The sequence below is a fragment of the Hemitrygon akajei genome, chromosome 14 (genome assembly GCF_048418815.1).
Source record: "Hemitrygon akajei chromosome 14, sHemAka1.3, whole genome shotgun sequence".
Classification (NCBI taxonomy): domain Eukaryota; kingdom Metazoa; phylum Chordata; class Chondrichthyes; order Myliobatiformes; family Dasyatidae; genus Hemitrygon; species Hemitrygon akajei.
This window is the reverse complement of record NC_133137.1, coordinates 93,758,991-93,785,926: the sequence shown is the minus strand read 5'-3', so window position 1 is coordinate 93,785,926 and position 26,936 is coordinate 93,758,991. Positions and strand designations below refer to the sequence as shown.

The window sequence follows — 26,936 nt, the reverse complement described above, 5'->3', positions numbered from 1 at the left end:
AGAAGGTTGTGGATTTATGGAATTCGTTGCCACATACAGCTGTGGAGGCCCAATCATTGAGGGTTTTTAAGGAGGAGAATGACTGGTATCTAATTAGTCAGGGTATCAAGGGATATGGGAAAAAAGCCGGAAATTGGAACTAGACGGGAGAATAGTTTAGCATGGTGGAGTGGACTCAATGGGCCGAATGGCCTGCTTCTGTTCCTTTGTCTTGTGAAAAACAAACTTACTCAATCTCTCAAATTGTAGTGCTCTATCAACACTAATCAACAGTGACATCTGCTGGTTGGTCTGATAGCATTGACCTAAATGTACAGTATATAAAAATCAATCTATTGGGAAAATACCAGTTTGAAATTAATGAAAGGCCATCCATCACAAAAAATTGTTTCCTCTCCACAGATGCTGCCTGAAATGCTGAGCAGCATTATGTTGTTATTTCAAATCTGCAGTATTTTGCATTTGCATTGTTATTTGATTTGGTTTGTCAACTAAAACACTGAAAACTTCCATAGATATACCGGGGAGAACATTCTGACAGGCTGCTTCACAGTCTGCTGTGGGGGGAGGGGATTGTCAACTGCACAGGATCAAAAGAAGCTAAAGAAAGTCGGAAAATTAGCCAGCTCCAACTTGGGTACTAGCCTCCGTAGTACCCAAGACATCTTCAAGAGGTGGTGCCTCAGAAAGGCGATGTCCATTATTAAGGACCACTATCATCCAGGGCATGCCCACTTCTCATTGTTGCAATCAGGAAGGAGGTACAGAAGCCTGAAGGCACACACTCAGCAATTCAGGAACGACGTCTTCCCCTCTGCTATCCAATTCCTAAATGGACATTGAACCCATGAACGGTATGTCACTTTAAAAAAATATTATTTCTATTTTTGCATTATTTTTAATCTATTCATTATACACATTTAATGTAATTGATTTACTTATTTATTTTTCTTCTTTTTATATTATCATTGTACCACTGCCACGAAGTGAACAAATTTCACGACACATGCCGGTAATAATAAACCTGATTCTGATTTTATTCATCCTCACTTCTCTTCCAGGAATACAATGTTAAACAATACAAATGCAAGCCTAGAAAAATTCTGCTTCATCTTCCAATAAGGTTTCTCTTTGCTTCTTTTACCCTGTTACTATCAGAAATTTGCTTTTGCTCTCTCTGCTTGTCTATAACACAAAACTTCATTTTAAAAAATTTATTTCCTTTGCAAAGCAATGTCATCAACCACATTAATTCTCTGACCCACTATGCAGTTCCAGCATTTTGTTTTTATTATGACTGCTTTAGGCATTCAACCAAGATGTCCTAAGAAGTGGGCCTCATAAATTTTGGTGACACCTATATTTGTATATTAAGTTCAGATCAGTGATTTGTTAAATTGGTATGCCTTGCATTTGAAATATAAGAGGAAAACAAATAAACAAATTGCTAATCCAAGTAGTCTGGGAGAACTTGGTATAACATCTCTGGTTATGAATGTCTTTTTATAAATGTTACATAATTTATCTATATGGAAATATGTTAATCATTCTTAGAAATGTGACTAATAGTTGCCAATGATATGCAAAAGATTATATACAAACCAGGAGTTATTCCTCGAAAGCATTTATTATCATTCCTGGCTACAGTATAATTACAGTTAGGTTTGTTATGCTATTGCATTTTTTAATTTACATTTTGGTTCTCTGCTAACAACCACCATGCCTCAATACCAATACATTTATTCTGTAGTCCATTGTGGTAGTCAATTTTCTTGCGACCAGGGTCCATAAACAAATTGAATGATTAATTTTACTTTGCAATAGGAATTATGTCTCTCACAGGAAAGCAACTATTCTTTAAATAGATTTTGTTTCAACTTCCACTGAAAAGGGAGACTCAAGATGGCGAATGCTGGAATGTGGAGCAATACTTACCTGAAAAAGCAGTCCTCTTTAGTGTCTAATTCAGAAGGTGACACTACATTACCTTTTTAATAACACTCAGGACTCAATATGGGGCACCAAACTTCACATTTAAAGGCATGTCTATTACAAAGTAACCCAGAAGCATGCTAGGATTTTAAATCCGTACCCCTGTATAAAATTCTTCTACAAATCAGATTCCTTAAAGTGTTTAAGTAGACAAGTTGATTTATTTCTACTGAAATGCCAAGTTATTAAATACATTTAAAGATAATCAAAAACATCACATTTTATAGAACTAGTCAAAAGCACAAATGACTAATTGTGGTCACAGAGAAAGAGTTTACTGTTGAATTAGTTATAGGTCATGTATCGTGGGGTAGCGCTGAACTTGGCATATGACTTAATAACTTTGTTCACAGCTTCCAAGAAGTCCTTCTCAGTGGCAATCTTTCGGCGAGCTCTGATAGCAAACATCCCAGCTTCAGTGCAAACACTACGGATCTCAGCTCCTGCAAAACAACAGAAATAATCAGAGTGATGAAATTACTTTATCTGTTACCCCATCTTTACCATAATTGTGCTACACATTCATCTTTGAGGGATAACCAGAGGTCATCTTATGAGAAATCCTAGGCTCTTTTCAGATCTAATAAGATTCTGTATTTGTTTCAGAGATTTCCAAGCTAGGACTGCAAATCATCCTATTAACCCTGCAATGATTTCTCTCTTTTTACAGTTAATGGCTGTTTTAATCCCAGCATAGAAATAGTCTCCTGTTTCTCATTTAACTTGTTTTGTCCACTGTTTGCACTTCAGTTCAATGGCGTGCCAGGGCATTTGAGGTGGTTGAGAGTCATGACAGGCTTTCATTGAGGGAATTTAAGAGAAAATAGATAGGTTCAGTGAACAATGACTGGGCATCCGGAATATAATCTCCAAACTGTGTGTTTAGTCTCTTTAGCAGATAATATGAAAAAATCAATTTTTTAAATGGCAAGAGATTGAAAAAATTGTGCAAAAAGATGAATCATATGCACATATACAGTGGATCCAGTTAATTGGGACATATCGGGACCAGAACATTTTGGCCCAATTAAGCAGCTGAAGTTTCATGGAAATAGTTAAAAAGACGAACTACCATTTTTCTGGGTAAAAAAAATTGTATTTAAATGAAATACAGAACAAATTGGAACATTACCAATGCTACTATAGAACTATAAAATTATGTATTAGTTCGTAATAGATAGCAATGAAGGAATTCATCTGGTGCACACTGTCGTGTACGGGGTGTCCAGGGAGGGATAGCACCTCTCTGAAGAAGCTTATTGTGTCCATTCTGGGACAACTTAGACACCTTTGGTCTCCACCGGACACTCAGCTCTCACCAGTGGTTCCAAGTAGCAACAACGGCCATACCCTGATACACTGTTCTGACAGGTAGGCTAAATGCAGCCTCAATCTTAAGTTTTATGAAAAAATTGAATAGATACGTGGATGGGAGAGGTCTGGAGAGTTATGGACTGGGTGCAGGTCAATGGGACTAGCGGAAAAAAATTTCGGCACAGACTGGAAGGGCCGAATGGCCTGTTTTCTGTGCTGTAGTGTTCAATGGTTCTAAACCAGTTGAGGATGGCTGGTGGGCCTCATACCCAGGTGAAATAGGGGCATGTTTGTCCTAGCATGCAAGGTCAGCTCTGCCAGACTTGGCGGATAAGATTAACAATGTGATCCAATGGTAAAGGAGGCACAGAAGTTGTAGTCATCCACTGCAACCAGTTTGTAGCAACTATTTGTACCACTGGACCTGACTTCTGAGGTCAAGGGAGTGGAACTGTTCCAGTGCAACGGCTTTTCCACTTTAGAAACACAAGTTTCACAGTCATTATCGGATATGATGAACAACCAACACACAGCCATGTTCTGATTGACTAAATGAACAAAATCAGCACAGGCACCTGGTGCAGATAATGGACTGTCTTCATACAATGCTTTCAATGATTGCATCCTCCAAATCTTCATTCTCATTGTAACATTCAAGATGATTGTCAAAACCTTTAATTTCTTTGTAATCCCTAACTTGTTGAAATAGTGAAATCATTTTATTTTCCCTCCCAGCTGCTTCTGGCATCTCCAAGCCTGAATGCTCGAAACCGCACTGAGTGGAAGTTCCAAACTGTCTTGCTGCTTACTTTTCGCCAACTATCAGCGGCAAAAATCACTGCTATTTAAAAACTTTGTTCTAAGTACTGTGTAGTGTCTAATGGCCCCTAAGTTCACACGACTGATGATAGTTAGTAAGTGTCTGGCAACAGTCTTCTGTCCCAATTAAGCAGCACTGTACACCAAACCAACAATGGGAATCCCAGTTAACTTCTCGTTCAGCTTTTGTTCTTTAAGAGTTTTCCTAAATAAGCGGTCGACCCAATGAACCAGAATGCACTGTGTTACCAAAGGTTAAAGTAACATAACAAGATAATTAGGAAGGCAAATAGTATGCTGGTCTTTACTGCTAGAATATTTAATTAACAAAGTAAAGATGTCTCACTGCAATTATATTGGATGATGCGACAGTAAAGTCTGGTCTCTCTACTTATGATGGAGAAAATGTAACAAAGATTCATCAGTGACTGCTGAAATGGAGAGATTGTCCTACCAAGACACTATCCAAACTATAAAAATAATCAGTAATTTAATAGAAAATTCCAAAATCCTTATGGGGCTTAGCAGGTTAGATATAAACAAATCAGGTGATGTGGGACTGGTACATGAAAGTGGCACAGTAATGAATCATGGAACAGGAAAAAGGGGCTGAATGGCCCATTCCCACTTCTATTTATGATCCCATGGAGAGATAAGCTCCCAAGCCACTGTATATTAGTTTAGCATTTAAACACAATGTCGTCCTCACTGAACACTTGCAACCACAGAATCTAAACGATGTTGACCAGGGGTTTCCAATCTGGGGTCCACAGACTCTTTGCTTAATGGTATTGGTCCATAGCATAAAAAAGATTGGGAACCCTTTATGTAGAATGATAATTGATGATAAAAGAATACAGCTTTAACTTACCTGTACTATTTGGACATAATCGAGCTAGCAGTTCAAACCTTGTGTCTCTTTCCACACTCATGCTGCGTGCATGGATTTTGAAAATGTGAGTTCGGCCCTGAAATTGACAAAACCCCAATTTAAAACTAACACACAAAACACTACAACACAAGAACAGGCACTTCATCCCACAGTATCTACTTGTGTTCACTCTTCAGGGAGCTCCGACTTGCCCCCCAAAATCCCTCTACGTACATCATTTAATGCAAACCATGATGCTAATATCCTCAGAAAATTTTCACAGCTTACACTTTTCAAAAGGAAGAAATCGTGTGCAGAACTTGTGGCAAAAATCCAGTCTTGGCTCTTCCAAAGAAAGATCTCTTACTCATGCACTTTCCTTACACACTTATGTGAAGGGGAGCAACAACAGTGGAGCCCTAACTTACATAAGGTTCAGTGGCATTAAACTGTTATGAACAATGGTGGGTTTCAGAACAAGGACCAACCATTAACACCTGAAAACTTTGTTTTCTAAGCCATGGCCAAGCCCAACTATCTGTGACAATACCAAATGTTTCTGAAGCATTTAAAACAATAAGAAAATCAATAATTAAATCAACAGACAATAGACAGTAGGTGCAGGAGTAGGCCATTCAGCCCTTCTAGCCAGCACCACCATTCACTGTGATCAGGGCTGATCACACACAATCAGTACCCCGTTCCTGCCCTCTCCCCATATCCTGCTTTCTATAAGAGCTCTATCTAACTCTCTCTTGAAAGCATCCAGAGACTTGGCCTCCACTGTCTTCTGGGGCAGAGCATTCCACATATCCACCACTCTCTGGGTGAAAAAGTTTTTCTGCATCTCTGTTCTAAATGGCCTACCCCTTATTCTTAAACTGTGGCCTCTAGTTCTGGACTCACCCATCAGCGGGAACATGCTTCCTGCCTCCAGCGTGTCCAATCCCTTAATAATCTTATATGTTTCAATCAGATCCCCTCTCATCCTTCTAAATTCCAATGTATACAAGCCCAGTCGCTCCAATCTTTCAACATACAACAGTCCCGCCATTCCGGGAATTAACCTTGTGAACCTACGCTGCACTCCCTCAATAGCAAGAATGTCCTTCCTCAAATTTGGAGACCAAAACTGCACACACTACTCCAGGTGGAGTCTCACCAGGGCCCTGTACAGCTGCAGAAGGACCTCTTTACTCCTATACTCAATTCCTCTTGTTATAAAGGCCAGCATGCCATTAGCTTTCTTCACTGCCTGCTGTACCTGCATGCTTGCTTTCATTGACTGATGTACAAGAACACCTAGATCTCATTGTATTTCAACACAAAATCAACAAATCAACACAAACACATTTTAAAAACATAAGGCATGAGGGTTCAATTTTGGAGATGAGGTCCCACGAGCAGCTGACTGCAACACTGCAATTTCGTTGCTCATTTTTGTGCTCATATTCATGGCAGAAATAAACGCAGCATTAAACTGGTAACACTGAAAATCAACTGACAAATTAATGTAAACATTAATATTGCAAATATATCAACGTGTATTTAACATCAGTTCCTTAGTAATTTACAGCCTAGGTAATAAACCCAGATCACTGTATAAAGACTATTTCACAAAATGACTTTTATGAACAGCCAAAAAAGTGAGCCAGAATTAATGCAACTTTTCATTATCTGTGGAATTCCCAATTTTTAAGACAAAACATTTCCATACCTCAAGATCTGGCAAACTAAATTCAATTTTGCGGTCTAAACGTCCAGGCCTCATCAGAGCTGGATCTAAGGTGTCAGGCCTGTTCGTGGCCATCAGTACTTTAATGTTACCCCTGGGATCAAAACCATCAAGTTGGTTAATAAGCTCCAGCATTGTACGCTGAACTTCATTGTCCCCACCAGCACCATCATCAAAACGAGCACCTTGGAGGACAAAAAAAATCACTTGTTACATGCAAGCTGCAAGCTCAATATATCTATATTATATTTAAAATATTAATACTGATATGCCACAATTATAACAGTCTAACACAATTTATGACATTGAATTCAGAGAAATTTAGGCACTGATATTGGAAGATGGTGTCAGCAAACAATGTGACCAAAGGTGATGTACTTCAGGACATTTCACAAAGCTACTTCTTTTACTTCACCTTTCAAATATGATTCCCCTACTAAGCTTACGCTCCTCTGGAAACCGTGATTTACAATTTGATGGTGTGTTTTTGGGCCAATTGAGTGATCTGGCACCTTGCTGTCTCTGAGAATGTTCAGTGAGGTTTGGAGCAGAGTGTGTGGCTTAAAGACTGGGTGTGAGCCCATCATCGACTCCATTTCTCTCCAATTAAAACGCTGAGCAAGACTGAAATCAAAGATGGATGAGAGCAGAAGGTGAGTGGGAATTCAGCACTGTCTGCCTGCGTTTGACTAGTCTCTCTCTCTCCCGCTCACTCGCTGCATCTGGAGAAAGGTGACAGTCTTGGGCCTTGTTCATGTTATATTGTTGCAAGAAAAAGCTTGTGAACTCTTGGCAATTGGCTGGTTTTCTGCATTAATTACTCATAAAATGTGAACTGATCTTTATCTAAGTCACAAAAATAGGCAAACACAATCTGCCTACACTAATAGCACATGAACAATTGTACTTTTCATGACTTTATTGAACACACTGTTTAATCATGCACAGTCTAGGCTGGAAAAAGTACACATTGTATTTAATAACTGGTTGAAACTCCTTTAGCAGCAATAACCTTCATCAAACGTTACCTGTAACTGCTGATCAGACTTGCACATTAGTGAGAGTAGGAATTTTAGACCATTCCTCCATACAAAACTGTTTAGGTTCATCAATATTTCCGGGATACCTTGCATGAACAGCCCTCTTCAGATCATCATGCCACAGCATCTCAATTGGGTTAAGGTCTAGACTCTGTCTTGGCCATTCCAAAACACAAATTTTCTTGTTTTTAAACCATTCTGTTGTTGATTTACTCTTGTGTTTCAGATCATTGTCTTGTTGCACCATCCAACTTCTACTAAGCTTCAGGTGATGGACTGCTACCCTGACATTCTCCTGCAAAATGTTTTGATACAATTTTGAATTCATTGTTCCCTCAACGATTGCAAGCTCTCCATGCCCTTTGGGAGCAAAGCACCCCCAAACTATGATGTTCCTTGCACCAAGCTTCACGGTTAGGATGAGGTTTTGGTGTTGGTGTGCAGTGCCCTTTCTCCTCCAAACATAGCAATGTCTATTTCTGCCAAAAAGTTCAACTTTTGTCTCATCTGTCCATAGAACATTGTGGAACATCCAGATGGTCTTTTGCAAACTTGAGATATGCAGCAATGTTTTATTTGGAGAACAGTGGTTTCCTCCATAGTGTCCTTCCACGAATACCATTCTTGTAGTGTTTTTCTTATAGTGGACACAGACTTTAGCAAGTTCTAGAGATTTCCGTAGGTCTTTTGCTGTTACCCTTCAGTTCCTTTTCCACTTCCTTCAGCATTGCATGTTGTGCTCATGGTGTGATCTTTGCAGGATGCCCACTCCCAGGGAGAGTAGCAACAGTACTGAATTCCCTCCATTTGTAGACAATTTCTCTGACTGTGGACTGATCAACACTCAGGTCTTTAGAAATGGTTTTGTAGCCTTTTCCAGCTTCAGCATCTCTACAATTCTTCTTCTAAGGTCCTCTGAAAGTTGTTTTGATCGAGGCATGGTGCACAAAAACAGATCTTTTGGAAGTGCAAGCTCTGTCAGTAACCTGACTTGGTCTTTTTTTTATAGGGCAGGGCACCTCTACAACCCACACCTCTAATCTCATTTCATTGATTAGAACACCCAGCTCCAAATAGCTTTTGTAGAAGGAATTTCCCCAGAGGTTCATATACTTTTTTGAATCTAGACTGTAATTGTTTAAATGGTGTACTTAGTATTGATGAGTAGTACAATTGTTTGTGTTACTAGTTTAGACAGATTGTGTTTGTCTATATTGTGACTTAGATGAAGATCAGACCACATTTTATGAGTAATTAATGCAGAAAACCAGGTAATTGCAAAGGTTACACAAACTTTTTCCTGCAATTGTATGTATTTCTGGTTTCCGGTTACTCTTTTTTTTATTGCTATTTTGTGCGATTTTGATCGGGGCAGACTGGCTCTGCGGCCTGCAGTCAACCAACGACACAGTACTATATCGAACTGAACTAAACTGAACATTCCTAGACTGTTTCAAGGACTCTGAGGTTTGATGTTTTATATTCTATGTGTTTTTCATTTATTTTTTGCTGTTTGGTGAGAGATGTTGGACTGTTAGAATTCTTTTAAGATAATAACAAGTGAGATATACAAAAGAGAATTGGTGGATGTCCTGTACTTGGATTTTCAGAATGTCTCTAACAAAGTGCTACACATGAAGCTGCTTAACAAGCTACAAGCCTACAGTATTACAGGAAAGGTACTAGCATGGATAGAGCATTGGCTAATTGGCAGAAGGGAATGAGTGGGAATAAAGGGAGCATTTTCTAGCTGGCTGCCAGTGATTAATAGTGTTCCATAGGGATCTGTGTTGGGACCGCTTCTTTTTATGTTATATGTCAATGATTTGGATAAAGGAAGTTTGTGGACACTATGAAGACAGGTGGAGGGGCAGATAATGTTAAGCCTGGAGCAGAGAAGAGTACCCAGAAAGTGGAAAACATCCTGTATTGTCCCGGTACCGAAGAAACCACAACCAAAGGAGTTGAATGACTTCAGACCTGTTGCCTTGACGTCGCACGTTATGAAGACCATGGAGCGGCTGATAATACAGAATCTGAGGCCACAAACCAGGCACGCCCAGGATCCTCTTCAGTTTGCGTATAAGGAGAAGGTGGGAGTGGAGGATGCTATCACGTATTTGCTGCACAAATCGCTCTCTCACCTAGAGGGGGTCAGTTGTGCTGTGAGGATTACATTCCTTGACTTCTCTAGTGCCTTTAACACCATCCAGCCCAAGATCTTAAGGCACAAACTAACGGAGATGGGAGTAGACTCTCACATGGTGGATTGGATAGTGGACTACTTGACAGATAGACCTCAGTATGTGCGGTTGGGAGACTGTAGGTCTGTCATGGTGGTCAGCAGCACAGGGGCGCCGCAGGGAACCGTACTCTCTCCGGTCCTGTTCACCCTGTACACATCAGACTTCCAATATAACTCGGAGTCCTGCCATGTGCAGAAGTTCGCTGATGACACGGCCATAGTGGGGTGTGTCAGGAATGGACAGGAGGAGGAGTATAGGAAACTGATACAGGACTTTGTGATATGGTGCAACTCAAACTACCTGCGTCTCAATATCACCAAGACCAAGGAGATGGTGGTGGACTTTAGGAGATCTAGGCCTCATATGGAGCCAGTGATCATTAATGGAGAATGTGTGGAGCAGGTTAAGACCTACAAGTATCTGGGAGTACAGTTAGACAAGAAGCTAGACTGGACTGCCAACACAGATGCCTTGTGCAGGAAGGCACAGAGTCGACTGTACTTCCTAAGAAGGTTGGCGTCATTCAATGTCTGTAGTGAGATGCTGAAGATGTTCTATAGGTCAGTTGTGGAGAGCGCCCTCTTCTTTGTGGTGGCGTGTTGGGGAGGAAGCATTAAGAAGAGGGACGCCTCACGTCTTATTAAGCTGGTAAGGAAGGCGGGCTCTGTCGTGGGCAAAGTACTGGAGAGTTTAACATCGGTAGCTGAGCGAAGGGCGCTGAGTAGGCTACGGTCAATTATGGATAACTCTGAACATCCTCTACATAGCACCATCCAGAGACAGAGAAGCAGTTTCAGCGACAGGTTACTATCGATGCAATGCTCCTCAGACAGGATGAAGAGGTCAATACTCCCCAATGCCATTAGGCTTTACAATTCAACCGCCAGGACTTAAGAACTTTTTAAAAGCTATTATTAATGCTTTTTGAGATAGTGATTTAGATGCATATCATATTTTTTACTGAGTTAAGTATTGTATGTAATTAGTTTTGCTACAACAAGTGTATGGGACATTGGAAAAAAAGTTGAATTTCCCCATGGGGATGAATAAAGTATCTATCTGTCTATCTATCTATCTATCTAAGGAAGCAGAGAGGTTACATTAGGACTTAAGACAGATCAGGAGAATGGGTGAAGAAGTGGCAGATGGAATATGATGTAGGTAAGTGTATGGTCTAAATAAAGACGTAGACTACTTTCAAAATGGAGATAAAATTTAAAATTCTGAGGTGTAAAGTAACTTGGGAGTCCTTTTGCAGGATTCCTTAAAGGTGGAATCAGTGGTGAGGAAGGCAAGTGTAATGTTAGCATTCATTTCAAAAGGACTAGAATATAAAAGCAAGGATGTAATGTTGAGGCTTTATAAGGCACTGGTGAGGCCTCACTTGGGGTATTATGAGCAGTTTTAGGCCCCTTATCTAAGAAAGGATGTGATGATATTGGAGAGCAATAAAGGAGGTTCACGAAAATGATTCCGGGATTGAAAGGCTTATCATATGAGGAGTGTTTGACAGCTCTGGGCTTGTACTCACTGGAATTCAGCAGAATGAGTGGGAATCTCATTGAAACCTACTGAATGGTGAAAAGGCCTCGACAGAGTGGATTGGAGAAGATGTTTCCCATAGTGGGGGAGTCTAGGACCAGAGGACACAGCCTCAGAATCAAGGGACGTACATTTAGTACGGAGATAGGTGCTGAGAGGGAAGTTAATCATCCGTGACAAAATGGTGCAGAGCCAATAGGCCAGATGGCTTAATTCTGCTCCTATATCTTATGGACTTCAGGAATTCAGGGAATGTTGTGGGTACTGGCAGGAGGAGTGTTACAGAGGTTACAGAGATTTCAGAAAGGAATACTTAATTTCACCACAAAGCTGTTATTACTTACCTTTGGTTAATGAGTCTCCCAAGAGTAACTTAGTGTAAGTTAGGGTAAACCGTGAAATCTGTGTTAAATATTATGAAGCTGGAAATGTCCACAGCAAATCCCGTCACCTGCCTTAGGGGGTTAAATTTCCTGCTTGGTTGTCCTTTTTAATTCTGTACGTTTATGCAGAAATGGACTATTTCATGTACAAACAACATGAACTGCACAAATACTGAGTTCAGAATACATAAATTCAGAAACAGAAAACTTTTTTTAAAAGATTAAAAATCTCTCACGTTGGATCATTTGTTAGTCTTATAAAATATATGGAGAATACACCTCAATATGTGTTCTCCTGCAACACTAAATTATTGATAAGATGACTACTAACGCTACTGAATACATATTGAAATGCTGTTTATGTGATCTCAGTAAGTGGCTCCAAATGGCTGTTTCCATTTAATGTCACATAGGCCACAATGGACAACTTACAAAATCTCCATACAAAAATCAAACTGTAGAATTGAGATAACCCCTCTCTAAAAGGAATATATACAATACCTCCTATTGCATCAATCTCATCAAAGAATATTAAGCACGCCTTTTTTGTTCTGGCCATCTCAAAAAGTTCACGAACCATTCGAGCACCCTAGAGAGAGACAAAACACATTCATTTTACACTAGCTAAATGTAGAAAAAAAATCTGGGTGCATATTTCACATAAAGAGGGGAGCTGAAATGGGCGATCCAATTTGAGCTTAATTTTGTTTTGCAAGTTTCTCCAACTCTCTCACATCTGCCCTGATAACTTTTCAAATGTTTCTGAAGTGCCTTCCTTTTTATTGAACCATGGGATTTCCTTCCAACATAATAAGCTGTAAGTAAACAGCAGACTCTCTTTGACCTGAAAAATTAATTCTCTTTACCCCCAGTGGTTGCCTGATTTAAGAGTGTTTACTGGATTTTCTGCATTTACTTCCAATTTCAAGGAACTGCAATATTTTGATCTCTTACCCCTCACTCCCACCACGGTTAACAGAAGTACCAACCTTTTCCATTTTCCATCCTCTGCCTTCACTCCACCCATTTTCACCAAAAGTAGGGACAGAGTTCCCCTTGTCCTCATCTTCCACACCATCAGTCTTCATACTTAATGGATTATGCTCTGTAATTTTCCTGTTTCCAGCCTCAGATAAATATTCCTCTTCCTTTTTAGTATTCAGAGTCCCTATGTGACTCTGTAGTTCACCCTCCCATCTCTACTGTCCACTCTTTATCGTGGCAACTTTCCAATAATCTGCAGGAGATGGGAAGCCTGCCCTTCTCACCATTCACAGGCTCAAACAACCTTCCAAGTGAGGAAATGATTTGTTTATTCATCCTGTAATTCTAATTAACTGTATCGCACTTAATGCTCACAAACTGGTCTATTGGAGAAACTAAATCCAGATTGGATGACCATCCTGCAAATAACCTTAACCCAGACTACAAGAATGACTGAGCTTCCAGCTACCATTTACGATAATTTTCCATCCTGCTCTGACCTGCCTTTAGCCTCTTGCACAGTAAGCTGAATTAGTAACACCTCACTTTCCAGCTCAGCAAGTTATAGTCCTGAGGACTCAACACCAATTTCACTAGTTTTGGCCAGTTATGAATGAATGGTTATCAAACTGTAACAGTAGATTTTTTTTTATTTTACAAATACCAAATAACCTGCTGGATACTTTCAGCAATTTTTATTCTCAGATCAAATTTGTCCAATTATCAAATTCAGCTTTTAGACAGACTTGTACTATAAACCTTCAAAAATGCATTTTATAACAAGAGCAAATATTTAGTAAAAAAGTATTGATCTTTACCTCTCCCACATACTTCTGCACTAGTTCTGACCCTATCACTCTAATGAAGCAAGCATCTGTCCGATTAGCCACAGCTCGTGCACAGAGAGTCTTGCCAGTTCCAGGTGGTCCAAACAGCAGCACTCCTTTTGGTGGTTCAATACCAAGGTTTATAAAAAGCTCCGGCTGAAAAATCAAATAAACTAATCACTTTTCCTTGTTCAGTACAGGAATAGTGGAACTGCAGGTCAATACTGCAGGAGTTATGACACTAGAAATGAACACATTTAGAAGAAAACAAGTACATATTTTTCTGGTTAGATCAATCACAATTTTCTTGATGCTTTAACTGCAACATTGTTCACAGAACAAGGCTTGAATATCACATTTTTGCTTTTAGTTCACCACGCTTTTCTCGGATCTTTTTAGACTCTGGCAAGATTATACCTTCTGCTGTGGATAATAATATGGTCAAGGGATGCATAAACTTTTTTTCCTACAACACACTACTAAATTGAAAAGTATAATAATACCTACAACTGCTTAGTCAAAGTCACATTAATATCATAAAGTTACCAGGTTGCCAGTGCCCAATCAAAAATGGGACCAGCCAGTAGTTTACTAATTTAAAATCCGTGTGTGGGATTCTTAAAAGCAAAATAAAGATGTAAATTTTTCATAGTTGACATGAAGTTACAAAGGTTTGAAATAAAACTTATCTAAGTAAGCTTCAGGGGTAGTTTTTCAATTTTTTTAATTTAAAAAAAGAGTAATAATTCACACCCTGTACACATGCAATCCATATTATGCTGTTGCACACCAAAAGTTAAAACTTACATGTAATAAAGGAGTTTCCACAACCTCTTGCAATTTTGCAATCTGTTCTTTGCAACCACCTACATCACTGTAGGTAACATCTGGCTTTTCTTCCACCTGAAAAAGTATTGCAGAATTAGTTATAAAAAGTAATTCAAAATGGAATATAAATACTAATTTATACAAAAAAGATCCTTCCAAACCATAGACAAGCCCAATTATTACTCCACACAACTCTGAAAGATCATTAATAAAGCCCCTTCAGTATACTGAAGGCAGCTTATGAAATTGATCTTCCAGTCATAAGCCAAACTACATGCTTAAAAGAAACAGTTAACAGAAACTTTTACTAGTTACATAAAGTGTGTCCTTATAGCCATGGAATCCATATGCTCAACATTTTATATCAGATTCCAAATGATGATGGCATGCCTCCAAATTATCTAATCACACATTGATTACAGAATCAAAAAATGCAACACTAAAGAGGAAAGATCATTCGGTATAATTTTAAAAATTAAACGAGTCCAATTTTTTATCCCTATCTGCTCTGACAACTGCAAACAGTCCCAAAAATTGTATTGTGTAAAAGGCTCTTTTAAAGCAACAATGCACAGATGATATTCTCACTCAAAATTGTATGAAAGGAACTCAAAGTTTGTAACTGATTCAATGACAATCACAAAATCACTAGTGACAGATCATCCATCCCACTTCCTATCATATTCCACCTTAAAGCAAAAAAAAGTTTAATCTCGCTTGTCTTGAATATTACTGTCCCATCTCATTCACTCAAATAGCAAGTTGCTCAGCACTCTTGTCTGAACACATCGGATCAGATTTTGCCTCTGCCACAGTGCCAAAGGCAATTCTTCACTTCAAAAGTCTTGTGCTCAAACCCTCCCTAACTATCTCCAGCTCTACAAGTTGCTGTGAACTCGGTGTTTGTTTAACTCATCTCTGTCCATCACCAGTTTCAAAAGGCCCAAAAACTATTCTCAGCAGATTATCTCCTTCCTGGAATTTTCGCTAACTTTACATCTGTCTACACTCCTTTGATATTCCATGGACAAAGATAAACTTATCTATATTTGGATAAGTTACCTAATCTACCTTCTCTCTCTTATAGTTGACATCAACCAAATTATACACTGGAGATGCACATGGGAATGTTTAACTATGATAAAAGCACTATATAAATGAAACTTGTTACTATTGCATTTACCTGCATCATGGTAACAGTAGGATCAATTTTTGGTGGCAGTGGAATATGTATCTGGTATTTGTTTCGATCCACACTGCAACATCAAAAGTAATATTTTAAAGTATGGCCCAGTTTGCAATAAAATGTCAGATATTTATTTACATTTAATATTAATATAGTGTATCTTGGTTAATTTATATGTCTGAGTAAATATGAGTAATCATAGGGGCTTAAATTCCGTAATTTACTAAAAAAAAACACAATTAGTGATTGACAGCTAACATGCAAGAAGATTAAAGGTTAGGTTCATACCCAACTCTCATTCCTTCCTCAATATCAGTGGGAGCCACCTGGTCACTTAAGTCAACCACAAATTTTGCAAACTGCTTCACATTAATGATGTATTTGGGATCTTCAGAATCTGCATTTATAATCTTTGTACATCTGTAAAAACAAATCCATCATAGTTATCTTTTCAATAAGCTCACTCAATGTCAACATGTAATTATGGGTTGTATTTAACGCTATACTTCACTGATCCTGTTAAACAGCATTCAAAATACAGCTTCAGAAATACAGCAATCTGAAAAATCGTTTGTACCTCTTGGAAGGTTAAAATGAAGGTGAACAATAGGAATTTCTGTCCACTAGACATATCTAAAGTGCATTAGATCTGAACTAGCAAAAGAAAGTTTTTAGGAGGCAATTAGTTTCATGAAATTCAATAAAATGGAAAGAGCATTATCAAGTGCATTCTGCAGTTTAAGATTCAAATGGATGTGAGACTTTTACCACGTAATAGTCACATTAACTAGTCCCCACCCTGACTTCCTAAGGCAGCAACAATAAAAACGTGGGATTTCAAGAAATACCGATTCTCAATTGCATTTTATCCATACCATTTAGTCAGAGCTTGCAGTGTGCACATTGGCTCCTGCCATCCCTACTTACGACATTATCTACATGTCAAAATTATTTCATTAGGTGTAAAGTGTTTTGGGATACATTGAAGAGACTTAGAAGGTCTCAAAATGGATACCATTCTGCTCAATTAAGTCCAAGTTAGCTCTTTGCCAAGCCATCCAGTCAGTCGCTTTCTCCTGCTTTTTCCTTGTAGATAAAATAATAGAAGTTTGCAAGGGAATGTCGCTGAATGGTGCAGTCCAGGCTGCAAAACTATATGCTGAGGGGTGGACCGAAGTTTGGTGCAGCTAATGCAAAGGCTCCGTGGGAAAGGCCACAGTCCGGGCTCCTTCCACTGCAACACGTGGAGCAGCCAATTTGGGTGGGGAAGCCCATCAAATATTGAAATGACACCAGGGAGCCACATGATAGAGCAATGACTTCAAAAAAAAAGTACGACGACTGAATATATTCACTATGAAAGTATACAACATTGCACTGTTTGTTTTGTATATATCTCATAATGAAAATAATTTATTTTTGAAACATAAAACATTACAATTATTCTTTATTGATAAGAGATAGGAAAACTCACAAATCCGGTGGAATAAACAATAGGGATATACTGAAACACGTGGTACCCTAGCCCAAGATGTAAAGAAACTTGAACAGAGAACTGAAGTAAATTGATTATTTTTGCTACCATTCTCCACATATGACTGAGGACCTGGTTCGCAAACCTGAGTATTTGCAACAGTTCAAAGCTTTCTTTCTGGTGGGGTACTATAACACGTGTTACACTTTACTGATCATATATTCAGTCAGACCTTTTCTTTTGTCTACAGCAAGCTTTATAAAATTTTTTATCAATCTCGATTTCTCTTTCATAGCTTTGCCCAACAAAAATATATGTTTTACATCATTGCCTAAGAAACATACAATTGTTTTGAACAATATTGATGAAAATATTATACTGGAATCAATGTAAGATTTTGCCATTCTACTTGGTTCAGCAGCTGTTACAACAGAACAGGAACCTGATCATAATCCAGAGAAATTCTGAGTCCTCCAATTCCTTCTTCCTTCATTTTAAACATTCTCTCTACTCAGCCTTAAAATGCAAGTACCCAGCTCAACTACTTCCTATCATAAGTTACCGTAGATTCCGGACTACAGAGCGCACCTGATTAAAAGCCGCAGGCTCTAATTTTAGAAATAAAATCAATTTTTTAATTGTAAAGGCCGCACCGGATTTTAGGCCGCACCGCTACTTTTAAATATACATACGTATCGGTAACACAAATTACGTTGCATATACTTTTTTACTGAACAGCACGAACAACATTCCAATATCTCCTAGCGACTGGTAAAAATATATATACTGCAGCCTACCAGGAAAAGTTATTGATCGACTTTAACTTAAAAGCAGCGTTTTCGCTCGGGTCTAATCGGGTCTGACGCACTTGCGCAATGCGATCGGGTCTAATCGGGTCTGACGCGCTTGCGCATTGCGATCGGGTCTAATCGGGTCTGACGCGCTTGCGCAATGCGATCGGGTCTAATCGGGTCTGACGCGCTTGCGCATTGCGATCGGGTCTAATCGGGTCTGACGCGCTTGCGCAATGCGATCGGGTCTAATCGGGTCTGACGCGCTTGCGCATTGCGATCGGGTCTAATCGGGTCTGACGCGCTTGCGCAATGCGATCGGGTCTAATCGGGTCTGACGCGCTTGCGCATTGCAATCGGGTCTAATCGGGTCTGACGCGCTTGCGCAATGCGATCGGGTCTAATCGGGTCTGACGCGCTCGGGTCTTGCTTTTCTTCGAGTATTTTCCATGTTGATGAGGGTGAGTACAAATGACTGATTTACAATAATTTAATTGTGAAAGTGCGCTTGATTTATCGTACAATTTCATTGGACCTCTGTGAACTACTCATCAATTTTATTGGTCTACTGTTACGAGGCAAAATGTTTACGAGGCGGCATGAAAAAAAACCATGTATTAGCCGCTCTGGATTATAGGCCGCAGAGTTCAAAGCTGTTCAAAATGTGGGAAAAAAGTAGCGGCTTATAATCCGGAATCTACGGTATTCACATTCCTAGCAGTTCTATATAAAAAAATCCAACTTTGATCACAACTTTAAAATGAAGGTTTCCTCACGAGATCCTTCATGTTAAATGATTTTTCAGAAAATACTGCACCCCAATTTATTCTCATGAAATGGAAATCAGCTCAAAGAATCGTAGAAAATAACACCAGGCTACTATCAAGCTCAAAGTGTTCGTGTGGCCAAAATAGTAATTACACTTCTCCACAAATAATCAATAGTCCTGCAGATTATGGTTTTTCAAATGCTCATTCAGGTACTTTCAAAATATGACAGGACATTCCCTTCACTAAATCTTTCAGTGAAGTACCTGATTATTATCTTTCGTCAACAGCTCTCTATACTTCACACTAATTAATTTAAATCTATATACCAATTTACTAATGTCTCTCCTAAGAGCATCTTCTTACTACTTACCCTGCCTAGGGCTGTAACAATATTTAACCTCCCAATTAAATTGTCCTTCTTTTGTTCTAGTTAAAGATAGTTAAGTTATAATTTCAGGTATGATAAAGGAAAAAAAACAAGAGAAATTAAGTACATAAGAAATACAAGGTCATCCTCCAGTGTGAGCTAGACTTCATACCTTGCAACCTGAAGAGGCTGCTCACTCTGAAGAGTCTGTTTGTCTGCTGCTAAGTCCCATAATGCTGGAGGAGCCAGGCCGGTGTCAGATTCCTTGATACCTACACATAGGAATGCAGACCTTAAAAACGGATCAAATTGTCCCGATAAACAAAATAACACAGTAAAGTGACATTAAACCGATTCTCAGAATGTGATTTAAAATTGTTACATATTATGCATTATTTCAGCTCAGGTATATAAATTGAGACAGAAGAAATCCTTTTTGTGAATGGCCTTCATTACTGACTGACCACATCTTGAATTTATGGTGTACCTTTCATGACCTGGGGTAGGCTCAAAGCAATTTCATAGTCTATAAAGTACTTTGAACTGTAGATTCTGTGGTAGGACACTGAACGTCTCAACTGATTTGCACACAACCAGTTCCCAGAAAAGAATGTGCTAATGGCATTCTAATATAGTTCAGATATTTAGAGAGTTGAGTCAACAATGGAACAAATCACCAAGGTAAATTCCACCTTTTGCAATAGTGCCATGAGATCTTTCATGCCCAACTGTGAAAACAGATGCAATCTTATTTATCATGATCCAACCATTGGTGTCTCAGTGCAACTCTCTGTACTGCACTGGTGAGACAGCCTTGCTTTTAGTGCTCAGCAACTGACCATGATTATTAAAAGTTTGATGAACCTCTTACAAGAGAAAAACAGAGTGATTATAGGTTTTTTGGATGGAGCTTACAGTAGTTATTTTTATGAGGTTGTTCCAGTGTTTTGAGGGATCTCATAAATCATAATCCTTAACCCAGCTGTTCGCAAAGCTGGCTCAAGTTGTTAAAACACTTTAAAAAGTTTATCTGATGTTATTGAACTGTTAGTGATTTAGTTCTAATTTTATCTTGTTAAATTCTTTCTAGTTTAGAAAGAATTCTAATTTTTTCAAATTATCCCAAATCCACAGCATGAAGACGAATACATTTTTTTAGCTGCAGATATTTTGCACCAAATACATTGACAATAATTGCCAGTACCAGAGACATTAGTTAAATTTACCAGTCAACTCGTTAATTTTCTTGAGAAGCTGTTGGATATCATCCTCGACTTGCTTGATCTGTCTGGAATAGGTACTCTGACCCTACAAGAGAAGAAAATGTAACTTGAGCGGTCTTGTCGCAGACACTAACATGAAATCTGTTTAACTTGCCAATTACACCTGGCACCTCAGTTTACTATTCCATTCAATCCATGTGAAAATCAAACAATTTAACATTCCTAATGATTTGAGGAAAACAATAGCCCTACATTGATATCTAGAGACAGACTATATTCAGGTGGTCAGAAAACAGATGTGAGTACAAGATTTCTGTCAACTGATTAAGTCACTCAAATAACTAAATTTACATTGTACATGTACTACACTCTGCAGAGCTTTTCAGTTGCTGACATCTCAAAAGTACTGCTAGATGACCAGGTAGTCTGGGAGGTGGTGAGGAGGAATTTCAAAAGTCGGAAGGCCATGAATCCATGGAATTTATTGCCACACTTGGTTGTGAAGGTCAAGTAACCGGGTATATTTAAAGTGGAGGTTAATAGATTCTTGATTAGTAAGGGCGTCAAAGGTTACAGGGAGAAGGCAGGTGAATGGGGATTGAAGGGCTAAAAAAAAAATCAGCCACGACAGTAAAGCAGAGTAACTTGACGGGCTGAATGGTCTAATTCTGCTCACACTTTTGCACGCATTTTACACTTGGTTTATTTGTGCTCCAAATGAACGGTGTCTGACTTTCTCTTCACCATCCAAATGTCACTTCTTCATTTTCTCTGTACCATCATGGATTCTAATAAGGAAATGGAAGTGTTAATTTTTTTCAAGGAAGGTTTGTGATCATATTTGATAAATGTGACAGATCTTGGAATAGTACCTGTGCTGGAACTTTAATGTTGGGCATACAAACGATGTGAGCTAACTGAATATATATTTAGGGCCTCGGTGCTAGGGATTTTGGTCTGGAAAGGAAGCCAATATGAATCATCTTGCTAGCGGAGGTAAAGATTCTGCAGCATCACAGTGGTGATATTACTCCAACCCCTGGAATTGCAGGCAGTAGGTAACCCATGTTTGAGAAACACATGGACAAAGTCATTGCTGACCAGTGGATCCTGAGCCGGCCAACATACTTTGCTTCAAGGCAACCGAAGGTTGACTTGGCACACCAAGGAAGATGTTGGAATTTCATTCATTACATCTGCCTTTGTTGAGAGATTGTTCCTGAACTCTTTGAAGTGATCCATTTTTTCCCATGATTTCATCATCAACAAGGTCAAAAATGATAGGCCACAGAATGTTAGCAATATACTTACATAGGTTTTCAGGAGGGCGATATCTCCTTCATCAAGTGCTGCAATTCAACCAAGAAAAAGCATAAATTAGAAATGAAAGTACTTACAAGTAAATCACTAAATTAAGCACTATATTAATAAACAATGATTTCTTATATACATCTATATTTCAAAAATTAAAATGGCAAGGAAAATAATTCAGCATTTGAACTTAATTCAACCTGCGACCTCAGAAAACTCTCAGTAGAAAGTGGTGAAGAAAATAGACAATAGAGATAGGTTCAGGCCTATATGGGACAGATAGAGCTGAAGATTACAATGACAGGAAGGCTATTACATGTGTGCGGCTACAGTTGGGCATGAAAGAAGGATTCTATTTAAAATAAAAATCAAGGCTTTCCTAACATAGAGCTGTGGGGTGGGTGAGACTGAGGGTAAACTTTGGTTCTTGGCAGAATATGGAATAACCTCATTCACATAGATAGAATGAGGCCAGCTAGAGATGTATTGGTTGGTGCACAAAGGTGTGGATAAATAACTCAAGCATTAGAGTGCAAACAGGAAGACTTAGAAATTTTCAGGTATGATATTAATCTCAGTAAGCTCAATAAGTTGTTAAGAAACACAGTACTTTTGATCTTCCATAATTTGTTATGGAAATGTTTGCTCATCTAGTATTGGATATCAACAAGTAGGCTGACATTTCGAGACAGTGAGGAACTGACAGGTATATATGAAAATTTGGTCCCATAGTATTGCCACACTGGGGTCGGGGTCTAAGAGCGAGCCACTACACGGTGTTTGGACAATTTAAATGCCGGTCCAGATAAACTGGAAAGCTCGAGTGGCGGGACCAGAGGCGAGGGTTGGGCTGATTTCGCTCGCTCTCCCGCGATGTTCAGCGGTGAACTGCTCCAGCTGCTCTGTTACAGAGACTGCTTGCGCCTAATCCGGCTGCTCCGGGGAGCAGATTCAAGGACCAATCTGGTTCAGAAAGCCGTCGTTTGCTTCTATTGTTTGCATTCATTGTTTTTTTCTTTCTCTGCACAGAGGTTTTAGTCCTCCTTTTTCTTAACTGGGTTCTTTGGGTTTCATGTTTGTGGCCGCCTCTAAGCAAACAAGTCTCAAGGTGGGTAATTTATACTTCCTTTGATAATAAATGTACTTTGACTCTTGAATCTCTTGTTTGATATTCACACAGGGCACCTTGAATAGGAGGGAATGATCTATGATCAATCACTGAAGACTAACATGGGCAAAGGCACAAACGCAGCTATTGTGAACAATTTTTCCTCCCTCACTTTAGTTGATCAGGATGTCACCCGACGGTCCCCCAAATAACAAGCCCACCTGAAAGAAGATTAGGAGTAATTGTGTCAAAGACAGCAAAGGAGGATAATTATTTTTACTACAATGATAGACAACAGAAATAACTGATAACTCTTGTTCCAGTACTGCAGCAAGAAAGGAAACCTGATAACAAAGACATTCAGGGAAAAACTTGCACAACAGAAAGTGATAGCATCTTCATGAACTTTGAAGACGAATCATTGAAAAACATCAGCTAATATTAGGATTAGGAAGGGAATAGATTTTTATTCACAGAAATTGGATATTTATTGTTGGGTACTGGGATCTGAACTCATGCTTCCAGATAAATAATCCAGGGCACTCAACCAGTGACAACCTCTGTCAATTCTGATGGAAGATTGTCAAATCAAAACATTAACTGTTTTTTCTCTCTACAACGTTGCCCGATCTGTTGAGAATTTCCAGGCTTCGATGGAAAACAGGCTTTAGAACAGTGAAGGGGATGTGATGTTACCAAGACGTTACCACACACCTCGAGACGACCCTTACTCAGTGAATCTTCACGAACCGCTGCAAGTCTGCTCCAAATATTAGAAAACAACCCTAGCCTCCCACCAGCCAGGTCTGGGCCCACTCCTTCCGCAACACCAGGTCTCCCACTGGAAAGTCTCCGAGAAACCCATCGCTCACCTCGGATCGGCTTATCGTCTTCTTTGGATTCCTCTTTGGCTTTACGCTGGTCATTTCCCAGATAATCCGGCATGACGGCGGCAAAAATAAATCGCTCTCGACCTCAAGCGTTACACAGCACTTTACCGGACACTACCTCCCAGCATCCGCCGTGCCGGAATCCAGACCCACCTCCCAGCATCCTTCGCTCCAGAAACTAGACCTGCCTCCCAGCACCCTCCACTCCAGAAACCAGACCCGCCTCCCAGCATCCTCCACTCCAGAAACCAGACCTGCCTCCCAGCATCCTCCACTCCAGAAACCAGACCCGCCTCCCAGCATCCTCCGCACCGGGAAAAAAATGTTCTCTGCTCTGCTAACCACTGTGGTGATTTGATTCCAGTGTCGCTATTCTTGAAAACAACAACGTTTTATTTAGTATAGTAGCATCTGCGTCGGCAGTAATTTTCCTCCCTCATAGATATTGCATGACTTGTTAACTATTCTTACTCATTTTCGTTTACCACAGTTCTGGGTATGTAATTTCTGTATTCAGAAAGATATAAATATGCATTTCCTATCTGAGCACGAGTTTTCTTTACATTTTAAAGTTTATTTAAATCTCCATAAATTATTACTCCATTTAATCTATCTTCCGTGCATTGTTAACACAGGACTTTACACTTCTTGAAATAGATTCTCACCCTGGTGTCCCTAAAAACTAATCTTGACCTCCTCCCCTTCGCACAATGCATTTTGTTTTTCCACGTGTCAGAATACTTACCCTACGTCCAATTTTAGATGAACCAAGCATTAAACTCGCATTTTAACAGTGGGTAGACCCTGATCATGCCACCAGCTATCCCCCCATTTGCCTGTAAACATAGAAACAGCAATTATCACTGTCACATTTACTAAAGTAAGTGTAGATTAGCACTGAGGACAGAGGAACTTTATAAACCTGTACGATAACACTAACTCTGACAGTTAATGTTCAAGATTAGGGCAGGAGTGCAGTGGTTACCACAACTCTTTATGGTGCAGGTGACTGGGTTCACAAGGAGTTCTCCCCGTCACCTCCTAGTGCTCTGGTTTCCTCCTGCAGTCCAAAGGTGTACCGTTCGATTGGTTAATTGGTTATTGCAAATTATCCTGTGAGAAGGCCGGGGTTAAATCGCGGGTTGCTGGTGGCATGGCTCGAAGGGCCAGAAGGGCCTGTTCCACACTGAATCCCAGTAAAAAATAAATAAATGATGGAAAATGTGGACCATTAACAATAATCTCAGGAATCACTTTTCAAAGAAGGCTGGTATGGTGGCTGAAATTCATTAGTGCCTTCAGTGTGTCAGCACAGCCTTGGTCATCTGAGGGGAAGTGTTTGAAAATCAAGACCACAAACTTCCCAGTCCTGGACAGCAACGATCCCTAATCTGTACATCTCTGAGACAAGGACTTCCGACAGCTGGCACCTCGAAACACTGGAGAATTGCCACCAATGTAGCCTCCGCAAAATTTTCAAATTCATTAGTAGCTGCAAACCAAACCAGTGTGTTCTCCTAGGCGAATATCCCAAGTTTTGAACCTCTCACACTCAGTCAGCTCTGACAGGTGGGCTGCAACTTTTGTGCATCCAACACCAGATTCCTGAAACAGACACTGTAGTCCAAGCAGAATGAGGGGTGACCTCATTGAAACTATCGAATGGTACTTGATAGAGTGGATGTGGATTGGATGTTTCCTATGATGGAGGGGAGTCTTAAGACCAGAATAGGGTGGTGTCCTATTAGAATGGTGATGAGGAATTTCTTTAGCCAGGGAGTGGTGAAGCTGTGGAGGCCAGGACTGTGTGTATATTTAAGGCAGAGGTTAATGGATTCTTGAATGGTCAGGGCATGATGGGATATGGGGAGAAGGCAGGAGGTTAGGGCTGAGAGGAAAATTGGATCAGCCATGATAAAATGGCAGACTCAATGGGACAAATGGCCTAATTCTGCTCCTGTATCTTATGGTCACCATTGTGAAAAGAGATTACCAGGAAAGCAACAAAAAATTCAAAGGTTCAGCCAGGTACAACTTTAGGTACTGACCAAAGAATGCAGACAAGGGATTGAAACACCAAAATAAAGGCTAGACCATTTATAACTGAGGTGGGGAGGCATTGTTTAACTCTGAGGCTGGCAAAGCTTTGGAATTGTTTACTGCAGAGAGCTGTTGAGTTCAGCCTTTAACAACAGATATATTACATTTTTGGATATAAAGCAACAAGTTTGAGCTAGATCAGGAAAATTATGTTGAGACAAGACAATAGTTAAGATCGATGATACAGAAGGGGCAAAGATTTGAATGGTTGACTCTATCTCTATTCCTTCTTAGGATTGGAGGATTTTCTTGAAATCTGTTGGAAAAGTATCTCATCTTCTTTCGACTCATGGGAATTCTTGGCCATCACTGTTTAGAGAGGAGGTATTTGGGATTGCTTTGTGAAGCTTAAGTGCCTTTATTGAGAAAATGAGAAGCTGAAGCCCTTTATTGAATCCTCCTGGCAAACACTTGCTGTCCCAGCTGTAGCAGAATGAGGGGCTCCACTTCAGAAACACAGAACTCCAGAGGAATCGAGATTCCCTCGAAGTAGACCTATCTTGCCCAGGAGCTAGGCTCGTTCATTGCTGTACGAGGATCAATTCTTTCTTGGCTGGTCCCGCACCTTCCTCTCCATTCAGCAGATCATCCCAAACTTTACCGTCCCACTGCTTTCAGACAATTATGTCATTTGACAGATGTTTACGAACCTTGCTTGTTCCTTTTGTCCCATCAGCCATAAAGACCTTGAATTCTCGCAGCAGAACCCTGCCTGGCTGAACAAGCTCTACGCCTCCTCATTTGACATCAGCTTGATCTGAAGACAAGAGATTCTGCAGATGCTGGAAATCCAGAGCAGCACACACAAAACGCTGGAGGAGCTCAGCAGGTTAGGCAGCATCTATAGAGGGGAATAAACAGTCGACTTTTTGGGCTGAGAATCTTCATCAGATCGGATCTCTTTATTCCCCTCCATGAGATGCTGCCTGACCTGTTCCTCTAGCTTTTTGTGTATTATTTTGCTTGCTGTCCAGTTGCGTGGTATGAGTGATTTGGAGCACGAAATCCCTGCAAGATGAGATGTATCTGCCATTGAACTAGTGTGGTAATTTCCCCCCCACGCTTGCTGACCGGAACGCTCCTCGCATCCTCCAAGTTCCACAGACCCATTAACCTCTTGCACCCGGAGGAGGGC

The 26,936-nt window shown here is 39.8% G+C and overlaps 1 protein-coding gene across 1 annotated transcript; it reads right to left on the bottom strand.

The window, feature by feature from the left end:
• Positions 1 to 1,013: 1,013 nt before the first annotated feature.
• Positions 1,014 to 23,878, bottom strand: psmc2 (proteasome 26S subunit, ATPase 2). Its single transcript, XM_073066639.1, has 12 exons — positions 23,684 to 23,878; positions 21,704 to 21,741; positions 20,396 to 20,477; positions 19,342 to 19,441; positions 16,056 to 16,187; positions 15,765 to 15,837; positions 14,561 to 14,656; positions 13,745 to 13,909; positions 12,444 to 12,531; positions 6,714 to 6,916; positions 4,997 to 5,093; positions 1,014 to 2,435 (listed from the first exon to the last, which is right to left on the bottom strand). The coding sequence occupies exons 1-12, from the start codon at positions 23,754 to 23,756 to the stop codon at positions 2,278 to 2,280; spliced, it is 1,305 nt and encodes a 434-aa protein (XP_072922740.1). The 5' UTR covers positions 23,757 to 23,878; the 3' UTR covers positions 1,014 to 2,277.
• Positions 23,879 to 26,936: the final 3,058 nt, after the last annotated feature.